Below are 13,151 nucleotides of genomic sequence, written 5' to 3'. Positions count from 1 at the left end.
AGACCGTAGCAAATCTGTAAAGTCCAGCATCGGGGAGGCTCTCACCCCATAGCTGAGGCCTTTGGAGTAAAAACGACATCATACATGGATGATGCCCAACTGCAGTTGGGGCACTAGTGGTTAAGGTCGGGTCAATATCGGGCTAGGGTAAGAGAATAGAGGGTACCTTGCGTTACTGTGTCCCCCCTAAGTTTAGGCGACAAGCAGTGTACTGTCCATATATATTGGCTCTAGTAACTAATTTTCGTTCTTTGTAGAAGTTGTGATCCTTCACTTAACATGCATGCGACTAGCTAGTGTTGTCCCCAAAGTGCAAAAGGTGTGCTTGTGCAGTATAGGTTTGGTTTCTTTCTTCTACAATGAAGTGGATTGCCATGTCAACTTGAAGGGTTCAATAGATTGACTACTGTAGATTGAGTTCACATGGAAAAGTCAGATTTTTCACATGGTCCTCCTATGCACACTCTGTGACATCCTCCCAATTGGTTTTCTCATCACTTCTCTTGATTAATTATGACTTGAAACAAAATCGAAAACTGCCATTTTATTTCCAATCACACTATCCGGGCACACTATCAGAAATTTTTAGCATGAACAAAGCAACACAAATGAATCTTTGCTTGTGCCTTCAATGTATCATACTGATTAACAGAATTAATGTGAGTCTTAATTAAACAAAGATCTAAGGCTTAATTATTTATAAAATGATAATGTTGATCACAAACCTACATAAGAGAATTAGAGGTAGGGACTAAAAAGGTTAAAGCAAGCTGAATATCTCCTCTCTTTAATTTTTTTTTCTCCCCTTTACAAGCCTTTGCGGACAACAATATACCAGACAATGTATCTCTATACTAGACAATGAAACTACCCTCTTAATTCAGCTAAGCAACTGTCTTCAACGTTCAACTAAACATTTGAGTGGGCTGGTAAGGTTTACCCAAGGGATTGTAGTTGGAGTTACTAGTTCCTGCCGGATATCCAAGACTGCTCGTCGGCCTAGTATTGGTGGCAGTGTGCTCCAAAGATTGCACTTGAGTCTTCAAGAATTTGACGTAATGAATTGCTTCATCTAGCATCGAAGCAGTATCCATTTTAGTCCCTCCTGGAACTAGTCTTTGAAGAATTCTTATCCTCTCACTTATCCTTTCCCTTCTATGCCTTGCTGCCACACTTTGTGGATCCTTCGATATCTTAACATTCCTACGCTTGGGCGGCTTTACTGATTCCGGGTCAATATGTATTGGTTGCATTGCAGCAATACGAAATATCATCTCCCTCATCGCTGCCATTGAGCTTCGTTTCTGGGAAGGACAAGAAAAGTTACTTGCACCTGATAATTCAGACCCAGTTCTAAATCTTGCATTAGTTAAGGACGGCGGTGTAGGGTCTTGAAAATTGGTGTTCATAAATGAAAAGGAAGAAGTAAGGTTGTTCAATGTAGACGCTGCATTTGTGTTAGCAAACATGGATGGTGCAATGCCAGTAGTGCTGTTAGAATTGCCACCCGAAAACTCAATTAATGGCAACTCAGAGATGTCGCTAAAGTGTCCCCCGAACTCGGGTAGTTTCTCCATCTGCATCATCATCATCATCATCTCCATCTGTTCTTCTGTTGCTGACTTTAGTAGGTCCACATCCATAGATTCACACACACACAAGTATAAAGATAACACTAGAAAGAAGAACAAAAGTAATTTAAGTGTTAAAGCTGAAACTCAGAAACCAAGAGACAGAGGTATGGAGAAGGTAAGAAGAAGAGAAATGGACTTGGAGTTTTATCAGAAAATGCAAAGAAAGACGAGAAAAAATAGGTAAAGGAGATCAAAAGATAGGAAATGAATAAAAATAGAGAGAGAAGCTTAGAATTATATCAGGAATAACCGACTACCAATCCAATAGGAACGCTATATATATAGCAATTGGGTGGAATATTATATAGTTTTGTTCTTTCATTTTCACCCCCTTTTATTATTACACAAACCTGTTTTGTTTTTTGTTGTAAAAAATATTTTTCTGTTATGTGAACGAATGCAATAGTGGAAAATAATGTCGGAGGTAGAGTTAAGTCATGGATCATGGATGTGCCTCTTGTGTAGCAACTAGCAACATGATAAACGAGTTCATCTTGACTATCGTTCGTTTATATTGGTCACTTCTCTCACATTTTGTTCATAGTGATTTATCATCTATGTCAAAGTTGAATGTCTAGCTTATGAAAAAACAGTTGTATGGTTTTATTTATTTTTGTATATAAAGAAGAGCTTCTTAGATATTTTGCTTAAATTTTATTTAGAAAAGAAGCTAGAAAAGAAAAAAGAAGCAACCAATCGGATGATATTAATAACATGATCTTGATAATATATATTCATATAGATCTTTTGATGATGCTTTGTTCTTGATGTAATGGGAATAGGTGATAAGTTTGTCATTGGTTAAATTTAAGCGTAAGTAAGACTTGGGTCATGGAATTTTGTTACTTCAGTTCAGAACCCAGAAGGCCAAAACTCCACACGCTCACATGAGAAGGTCAGGCACTCAGGCAAGTACCCAGGGCAGCAGTGTCTCACTAGAACCCTTAAAAGCATATCATGTCCTCCTGACCGTTATTAGCCTGCAATTTTGTTCCGGTCTCTTTGTACCCCATGTGATACGCATACACTTGCTTGCCGAACAGAGTCACTCACTGTGTTACTTGACAGTACTATGAATATAACTCGCATACTACAATACTACCGTAACTATGCAAGATGGTATTCGATCTGACACAATTAATATGTTCAGACTTAATTCGTTTTTTGAACGAGTCCTAATATCTGTTTAGAATCAACTCATACTGTAACGTAAGCCGATATTAAGCAAGCCAAAAACGAGCCACGCTACTAATTTCCAAAAGAGAGGTAATACATGCATGGGACAAGGTGACATGTAAGATTACAGTGTAACATAAAGGAAAATTGCAAATACCGCCAAGCTGACATGGAATCCTATGTACACGTGATGATGTCGAATGCTAATAGGAGGGGGGACTACTTGAATTATACTCTCTCCTATTATCTTGCTGTTGTTTTCACTGCATAACAGGGAACGCTTCTCGAGATGGATCAGGGGCTGTTGCAACTGCTCCTTATTGTGCTGGAATTAGTAACTAACTTACTGCGGTGAACTAGGCGCGCGCGCACACACACACATGATGTGTTGTAACTTGTAAGTGCAGGAGTGCATCAGTAATTCAGCAAGCAGCTCTTAACTACTGGTCTACTACTTCCACACACTACCTGATTCTCTTCTGCCATATATGTATTTTTTAAAACTCATAACAGATTCGGAAAATGAGTGAAATTGATTTGACAAATTTCTTTTGCCGAAAATCAAAACCAATTCAGTGTTTTCCTGGAACTTTTCCTGGGACGACAAACTTGTCGCACTAATCACGTACATACTTAGCAAACTCGTTTGTTAACAATTGAAATACTTAACTTTTTTGTCATCAAAAATGTATTTCGAGTGTATATATATATATATATATATATATATATATATATATATATATATATATATAGTTTTACTAATAATGGGAAAATGTTGAGAATCTTACTTTAATTTAAAAGATAAAATGTAAAGGGTGATCTTGGACACTCCCATAAAAACACTCCCCTATCCCATAAGTCCATAACTAACTTAAGTTTTTGTCATACCCCAATAACCACTTCAATCCAATAATATCTCCCAAATTAATTTGGAGTATTTTTTATAGGGGAAAAATGATTAAAAATAAAGAAAAATAACAACATATTTTTTGGGTACTCGTTCTTTTGATCGAAATAAGAAATCAAAAACACTTTTTTCTTTTGATTAATAATAAGAAGAAGAAGATGAATACGCAGGGGCGGATCTACGAGGCGGGGGTGTGCTGCAGCACACCCAATTTTTCCGTCGAAAAAAAATACTAGTTATAATAGTGTATATAATTCCCAAAAAAAATATTTGTAGTGTATGTTAGTTGTAGCAGCCCTCTTGAGTGACAATACTGGATATTTGTGATGTATGTTAGTTATAGCAGCTCCCCTTGAGTGATAATCCTGGATCCGCCCCTGTGAACACGTTCTTTAATTTTTCAGTTATAAGTGAAGAGCGTAGAGTATTTAGAGGTTAGTATGTATGGAGTCCCACGATGTATAAATGACTTGTTTTGTCATGGGTACACCTAATAAAAAAATTGCTAATTTAAGAACCTAAATGTGTCGAAAATCATTTTATTTATTTATTTTAAAGTTTGGGTACGAGAGTGTTTTTATGGGTGTGTCACAAATCACCCAATGTAAAACCCTTATCATTATTTTGATTTCTATTTATAATTCGTCGACTGTATACTAGATTTTTTTTAGCAAAATCTGTATTTTATAACACCAAGCAAATGAGGAGATCCAGGGTGTATGAGAGCATGAAATATGTAGGAAATAGGATCAGGGTATTGAAGAAGAAGCCAGGATAATTTATAGAAGTGACAATGTGCTTGATTGCCCCATTTTTTTTTTTTTTAATTTTGTAAATGATATGTCTAATGAATTCACAAATTTGAACCATCACACGTATGCGCATGCATAAATTGTTGCATGTTAGGGATCACACATTAATAACTCAACAACAATGGGATTATAGTATGATAGTAGGGCTGGCAATGGGTTGGACGATCGATCCGGATATCTGCAAATCCAAAACCGTTTCACTTTTCAACAATGAAGACCTAGAACTGGACAAGAACCGAATGGATATTTGAGTTAGAGAACCAAAACCGAACCAAAAACATTTTTTTTATTCCGGATCCAATCCGTTTCAAACCAATAACTTCAATATGGACGGGGTTTTTTGTAATCCTAATTTCCGTTATATAAATATTAAATAATTTTTTGCTAAATATAAACAAGGTACATAAATCCAAAATGCATAATACATTAATTAAATAATCAAAAGTCATTACAAGAACTTACACCCGTGAACTCTATCGGCTCTTGCTTATTATCATTTACTTTTTATTTTTTTGGAATATGCAATAGATAGTTAGGAAATCAAATCTTAATTGCATGATTTATGGTTTGAATGAGCGTAATGGATGATCTGACATCTAAATTTGTAAGTGAGAATTTTTCTTTAGATCAGAACTATCTATTATGTAGAAATATAATACAACATTGGCATACATATATATTTTGCATATCGATCTTATTTTAGAATTTTAAACGTTGCATAATGGAATATATTGTGGAGAAAAATTAGGAAAAATAAGGCTCAAAATTTTAACTGAATTGGCCCATGCATAACGGTTCGATACATATTTAATCCTAAACCAATCCAATAAGAGTTCTGTTTTCATTTTCAAGACCCATAACCGATCCAATATGCTAACTACCTATCCCAGATCTGCTTTTATTAGTTCGGAATAGATCGGGTATCGGTTCTTACCCGACCCATTGCCAACCCTATATGATACGTCTATATCTATATCTATATTTATAATATCAATATTAATGCTCTCATAAGAGGTATTTTTCTAGCTCTCCTAAAATTTCACGTCATCAGCTCCTATTAAAACGGGAATTCATCTCCTACTGAAAAGAGAAATTCTAACACATCTAATTAAAACGAGAATTATTCTTCTATTATAATGAGAATTCCTCACCTATTGAAAAAGAAAAATTTAGCACTTCGAATTAAAGCGGGAATCATTCTCCTATTAAAAACGGGAATCACACTTCTAAATTAAAACGGGATCCCTATCCCAATTAAAAAACGGGTTTTTAAAACTTAATTAAAACAATTTGTTGAGAAATTTGGGGTTTTAAAACTGGATTAAAACAATTTGCTAGGAAATTAGAACAGGTTAGCGACAAAAATAGGAATCACGATTTGTTAGAAAATTTCTATATGTATAGTTATGATTGTTGAGCAAGTTTTTAAAAGAGCTGGTGCATATGCACGTGTCTACTTTCTAGTCTTAATATTAAAACTCCTACAAAGGGGTATTTTTTGAGTTATATTAACATTTCATATCATCATCTCCTATTAAAACGGAAATTCCTCTCATATTGAAAAAAGAAATTCTAGGCACTTCTAATTAAAACGAAAATCATTCTCCTATTAAAATAGGAATTCCCCCTATTAGAAAAAATAAAAGTAAATCTAGTACTTCTAATTAAAACGGGAATTATTTTTCTATTAAAACGGGAATTCCTTCCCTATTGAAAAGGGAAAATATAGCATATCTTAATTAAAACGGGAATCACACTTCTAAATTAAGTAAACTATTAAAACGAGATCTATCTCCTAATTAAAAAACGGGTTTTTAAAACTTAATTAAAATAATTTGTTAGGAAATTAAAATGAGTTTTTAAAACTTAATTAAAACGATTTGTTAGGAATGAAATTACAACGGGTTAGCGGCTAAAACAGGAATCACGATTTGTTAGAATTTTTTTTATATGTATAGTTATGATTGTTGAGCAAATTTTCAAAAGAGTCAGTGCGTATGCACGGGACTACTTTCTATTAAAACTCCCACAAAAGGTATTTTTTGAGCTCTGTTAAAATTCTACATCATCATCTCCTATTAAAACGGGAATTCTTCTACTTCTGAAAAAAGAAATTCTATGCATTTTTAATTAAAACGGGAATCATTCTCTATTAAAATGGGAATTCCTCCCCCATTAGGAGGGAAAAAAATCTAGCATTTCTAATTAAAACGAGATTTATTATTATTATTATTATTATTATTATTATTAAAACGGAAATTCCTCCCTTATTGAAAAGGGAAAATCTAGCATATCTAATTAAAACAGGAATTCTTCTCCTATTAAAATGGGAATCACACTTCTAAATTAAGTCAATTATTAAAACAAGATTCTTCTCTCAATTGAAAAACGGGGTTTTAAAATTTAATTAAACCAATTTGTTAGGAAATTAAAACGAGTTAGCAACTAAAATGGAAATGTCTTTCCCCCTATTAAAATGATTTGCTATGAAATTTCCATATGTATAATAATGATTATTGAACAAATTTTCAAAAGAGCCGTAGGTGTACGGGCCTACAAATTAGTAACTTGTTGTTTCTTATACTGGATCAATATTATAATCCAAATCTGGCCGTCTTCCGAATTCATCAAATCCACAAACAATAATTCTTAATCAACAAACCTCATCTAAGGAAGCAGAAATTATTTATAGTAAAATGTGCTGGAGGTATACTAATCATATAACAAGAAGAGTCTAGCAAATTAATGTAGACTAAAATTATCACAAATTTTTTTAAGCACATCAAATTGAGGCTAAAAAAATGTGAGACTGCCTACGTAGTGGCTAATTAACATTGCAAGCTCTGGTGCGGTTTGATAAGTTTGATATACATGCAAGATCATATCTATAACTTTTTAATTAGATTTTACTTAAAATGCAGTTGCATGACTTGCATCTACAAATTGTTAATGTTTAGTTTATCATTTTTTCTAGCTTGTATTTCATTATTTTCTTGGTTTCAAAGTTCAGCTGATTGCCCCAATTCGCTCACAGTGTTTTACTGAAGAGTATGTTAAAAGCTAAATTCAACTAAATTCATTTTGGATTTTCGTTGGAGAATTTTTTGACTAGCTAATCTTAATACAATAATGACTTTAAAAAAAACAAAAAACAAAACAGGGTTTTGTTGTGTTGGGCAATAGGAATTGGTTAGATTTTAATTTACAGCTAGAGAGATGCCAAAAGCATTGGATTTCAATGGGGTTTAAGTCATCAGGAGGACAGTTGTAATGTGCAGAGGTGGGGGAGGCCAGATATAGGAAGGGAAGAAAGAAAAGATAAAAGAACCTAGTGTTATTAGTTGTTGCCTATTCTCCTTTTTCTGCAACTCCAATCAAAAACAGAGGAAAGCCCTTCATACTGATTTCAAAGCTGTATACAAAACAGTCTTTCTCTCTCCCTCCATTAATATTAAATTGAATTTTCATGAAGAAGACATGAATAAAGAGACATGTTCTCTGCAAGAATAGGTCTGATTGGATAAAAAGAATCCAAAAGAGAAAGAGTTGTTGGGTGGGTTTTTTTAATTTTTTTTTACTCGTGCATTATCACTTTAGCACCCAACATCACCACCTTATCTTCTCTCCCTTTCTTTAAAAATCAATATAACTTCTCCCACCACCTTCACTACTACCACCCTCTTTCATCGGGAACTGCAGTGGCAGAACAAATAACATATTCTAAGCTCTATAGACATATAGTTGAGTAGATTATATATCAAATAAATGTAAAGGTGGTCCCATATCTCTATTTTCGATCTTTTCTTTCTCAGACTTCTTCTCTAAGTTGATATACATGGTTTTCATCACCTACAATTCTACAAAGGATCGTTTTCTTCTTTACCAATTTGCACAAATCAACATTCGTGCTGTTACCTAGCATCTCTCTGATTGTTGGCTTCAATCTTCTGTCTTTTCATTCTCACTTAGTACATTTACGTAAGCCTACGTAGAATTTTAACTTTGGATCGTCCTGTGGTCCTGGGGTTCGGGTTGCATTACTTGCATAAGGGTACATGATCACTGCATGCCAAGTAGTAGGCCTCATCATGCCCAGTTTTTTTGCTCGGCCATTTATCCAAAACCGAGCCGATTATTGTAGATTCAATAAGTATTCAACTCTTTGGCTGGCTAACACATTTTGAAATCCCAATGGCTACAGTGCCATACAATACATTATTTAAGCCTTGATCAAAATTAAGTGCGGCACCTAATTCGTATCCATCTCTTGGGTTGTCCCGTAAATTCTTTCATACATATATTTGAGCTAGAACAAGATTACAAGATACACTGTTCTATAGCTCTAATTTTTTTTCCAAAGTAGTACACATACAAAATAAAATATACTAAGTGACTTCTAAGTTAGTTGGTAAAATTTTTGGATGATGATACCAGAAATCTAAGTTCGAATCTCGCTACACACTATTGAGTTACTTATCTTTTTAAAAATAGATTTGTTCACAAATTTGCATGTATCGACTAGCAAAGTCGGTAAAACCTTTGGATGATAATATCAAAAGTCTGAAAGTCGAACCCGCCAACATCAAAGAGTTGCTGATCTCAGTTAAAACAGACTTATCAATAAAATAAAATAAAAAAAATTACGTTTTTAAATAGTGACAATTGCCTCCTTTGTATATTTTTATGGTCAAAATACTTTCAACTCTTTCAAAATATACTAAGCGAAACTTAAAAACTACTTAGATTTACAAGAAAACGAGTCCAGTACTCCTGCCTAATAGCCATTTCGAGCAAGGGTGAACCCGATAGTTATCTAATACCAGAGCAATGGTACCATATAAAAAAAGCTTTGCGTCTGCATCTGCATCTTTGTCATTGAAGACAGAATGGTGCAGTAAAAGTCGGATGATGTTAGCAACTATAGGGTTCGATTATCGATCCCAAGGTCATGGCTGCATTTAGATAGTTGGGTCGAGGGTTCAAAACTGTAATCTATGGACTGCTTGTTCAAAAATGAACAAAGCCAAAAGTCGAAGTACATATTGGATTCTGTGTACAAGCAAACTGATTCACCATTAATAATTAGGACCACCAACTACTTCATCAACTTTCTGGTGGTCTCTAACTCTCTAAGTACCCCAAAAGGCCAAAAGTCAGATTGCATCAACAACTGATCGTAATATATGCGTACTCGACAATAATGTTCCATTCATTGGACATTTATTTAGAATGGATATCTAGTTAGTACAATTTTCAGTTTAATACCAAAATGTGCTTGCCACTTTAATTCTTTTTTTCCTGTAAGTGCTTTGCCTGGTAACTAATATAAATTTCCTGTTCTGTCGCTGACATCAGGATTCCCGAATCCCCATACTCTGAATCTCTGATAAGTAGCATACTTACCGCTTACTAATAAGTAATGTTCGTTGGAACAGCCCAATTACTTGGAAGAAAAACTTATGCTTACGCAATACAAGGGCTGTAAATGAAGCCAATAATAGAAAACTGAAGAATAATCGAACTTTCATGGACCAGGCCTTAGCCCAAATAAAATGTGACCCATTTTTCAGAACGGGTTTGAAGAAAAGCCTGAAAGGAAAATTCTGTTTTTGGTGAGATTGTTGTGATTATTGTCTATCAAGTTATTGTCTGGGTCAGTTAGTTGGCCTGAGTCCAGCTACAGTCTACAAACTCAATGCTAATGACGAGAGCCCCACACTCTTTGCAACAGTGTTAACTGTTAACTGGTTGTTATTGCAAACACGTAATTTACAAATTTGGAATTAATTAGACATAAAGCGGCCGTGGCCTAATGGATAAGGCGTCTGACTTCTAATCAGGCGATTGTGGGTTCGAGTCCCACCGGGCGTGTTCATTATTTTATTTTGTTTATTTCAGTATGAGTCCCTCTATTCCACACCCCCCCCCCTTTTTTTTTTTTTTTTAACATATCAATTGTTTGATAATCATGTACAAGACCAGAAGAAGAATCCATGCAATTTGTTTGCTTCAACATCTTTTTATTTGAGTGGAGAGTTTGCTTCAACATGCAATTTGTTCATGGCAACGGTTGTGCAAGTTGCCTAGCCAGGATAACCCAGGTGTCTGGAGATAACTGGAAATAAGGAATATTGGTCCTTATGCGCTTCTTTAACTTCGATTTATAGGAGTTTTTCAATGTAAATACTGAACTAAAACAGGGGTTGGTCGAATGTTTTGCTAGGTGTTTCGACTTTAGGCCACCAAATTCCTATAAATACTGATACTCTTCTACTAGAAATTTTACATCTGTTTCTAAATTGCAAACACTCACCAAATCCTTCATCATCCCTTTTTAATAAACTTATTACAATTCATTTCTACCTGAAAACATTCCAAATTTTTCAGGAAAACAAACAGAGCTTATTTTGTTTGTTTGTTATGCATTTTAATCATCCTCAAAACGTTTGGTTAGCCATTAGCTCTCAGCCTCTGAGTCTCTCACGAATAGGGTGTTGCTTGTCTTAGCCTCTTAGGCACATGAGAATGTAACATCTTCAGGTTTAGATATGGGCTTTGTTTGGGTGAATACTGAATAAGCTTTGATATGGGCCTAATAAATGGAGTTGATGGTGTTTTTGTAGGGTAACAAATCATTTGAACGGGCTGGGCATACATTTCTCAATTGCATTATGAGATCAGTAACTCCTTGATCCCAGACTTCTGGTATCATCACCCAAAAATTTTACCGACTTTGCTAGTTGGTACTTGCTTTTTTTTTTTAGAGTCAGTTTCATATCCATTTTTTAGGTCTCCAACTCTCCAACTCTCCAATCATGGCCGATTTCCCAAATCTCCGCCGATATCCAAATTCTTTGGGATATTATACTTACTATTGGAAATTGACAAATGGTCATAGTGAATACACTAATACTCCTAATAAGTTGCAATCACCATTTGAAAGGCCAAAAAAAAAAAAAGTCCCGTAATACAATGAATACATTTTACTATATTAGAAAAATATGGGGGGTCGATGAACAATAACTTTTACGTATGTCACAGGGGCATTTTCGGATTTTCATATCTAAACAACAGGGGCACTTTCGTCCTTTCTCACCTAAGAGAAAATTCTTCACACTTCTCGGTTTTTCCTATTTCTCTCTTCGTCTCCACTATTTTCCAACTCTCCTCCCCATCTCTATCTTTATCAAATTAATCTGCTTAACAAGTGGAAGTTTCGTAATTCCTCAGTTTAGCACTGGAGCAGAAACATTATTTTCTCTACGCTTCCCGATTTTTCCTCTCTCTCTCTCTCTCCAATCAGTCTCTCTTCACCTCCTCTCTTTCTCTCTCTCTGCTGAAGCTTTGAACTCTCATCGCCATCTCTATCAATATGCTCTAGTAGCCAATATTTTGTTGTGGAAACTTGGTGAATTTTATTGCGGTAAGAAACTCTCCGACTCATAATTATTATTTTTTCGACATTTTCCTTCATGTTTTATTGTCATTAGACAATTTCCTTGATGCGTTATTGTAATGTAAATCGTGTTGGGGAAAACGATACCAATCGATCCCCACTAAGATAGGTTGCATTTGGACAATCTACTACTCCAATCTAAAATCTAATATTTCACTACAACCAACAACCATAACCTAAACTATGGATATAACTATCACAAGACAAACAATATAAATATAAAGGAAGTAAAACATACCACAACACAAAGACGTACCGTGGTTCAGCCATGCCTACTTCCACAAGAGCTAATCCTTTTATAAGTATGGGAACGAATATTACAATCACTCCTCTCAAGTCTCTCCAACTTACTAGATCACTCCTCTATCCTTACAAGTTTTTCTCTTTACAAGGGTTTTCTCTCAATTTTGATTTCTCTCAAAATTGGGTTTTTATTCAAGACTTGGTTTTCCAAAACCTAACTTCTGTTTTTATAGTAATCTGAAATTTCGGCGCGTTTGCAAAATTTTGCGTTATTGTAGAAAAATCAGAAACTTAAGATGTTAAGACATGAGCGCGGGCGCACTCTTGGGATCGGCCAATCTGAGTGCGCGCGTCCTCTTATTTTTCCATCTCAAAACTCCAGTAGACATGTTTCGTGAGAAGGCTGAAAAAAAACTATCTTCTTTTTCACGGAAAGGGCGCGGACGCTCCTTGGTCACGACCAATCTGAGCACGTGCGCGCTCAGACCTTTTCACTCGAACAATACTAGTTTCCCTCCTCTTCCTCATGTGAAAGATAACTTCAACAATCTCCCCCTCCCAAACAGTGAGGGTGGATATCTCCATGCATTCCCAAATCAACAGGAGGAATGTGCTACCATTCCGACGATAGCACAACAAACATCAAACTTACCTATCGATAAGATTTTGGTAATCATATCCGACCTGTTCTTGTCGGTATGGATCTTCTCAATGCATAAATGCTTGTTTTTGAGAATTTCTTTAATCCAATGATAACGCACATGTATGTGCTTGGATCTAGAATGAAAACTCGAATTCTTGCTCAAATGGATGACACTCTGATTGTCACATAGAATTACAAACTGTTTATGTTTTAGCCCTAGTTCATCGAAGAACCTCTTCATCCATAGTATCTCTTTGCAACACTCAGTGGCTGCAATATA

At 35.1% G+C, this 13,151-nt stretch overlaps 1 protein-coding gene and 1 non-coding gene across 2 annotated transcripts; one reads left to right on the top strand and one right to left on the bottom strand.

Annotated features, from left to right (window-relative positions):
- Positions 1-670: 670 nt before the first annotated feature.
- Positions 671-1,853, bottom strand: LOC147492189 (uncharacterized). Its single transcript, XM_086566107.1, has one exon. It carries the CDS (start codon positions 1,641-1,643, stop codon positions 906-908), a length of 738 nt encoding a protein of 245 aa, XP_086422233.1. The 5' UTR covers positions 1,644-1,853; the 3' UTR covers positions 671-905.
- An 8,474-nt stretch (positions 1,854-10,327) lies between these two features.
- Positions 10,328-10,400, top strand: TRNAR-UCU (transfer RNA arginine (anticodon UCU)). Its single transcript has one exon. It is a non-coding gene; the product is annotated as a tRNA-Arg (tRNA).
- Positions 10,401-13,151: the final 2,751 nt, after the last annotated feature.

The sequence above is a fragment of the Coptis chinensis genome, chromosome 6 (genome assembly GCF_015680905.1).
Source record: "Coptis chinensis isolate HL-2020 chromosome 6, ASM1568090v1, whole genome shotgun sequence".
NCBI classification, from domain to species: domain Eukaryota; kingdom Viridiplantae; phylum Streptophyta; class Magnoliopsida; order Ranunculales; family Ranunculaceae; genus Coptis; species Coptis chinensis.
The sequence above is the reverse complement of the archived record's forward strand: the minus strand, read 5'-3'. Positions and strand labels throughout refer to the sequence as shown.

What these genes read in the sequence shown, in the direction of transcription:
- LOC147492189 (XM_086566107.1), bottom strand. Translation starts at nt 1,643, where the DNA reads ATGGATGTGGACCTACTAAAGTCAGCAACAGAAGAACAGATGGAGATG.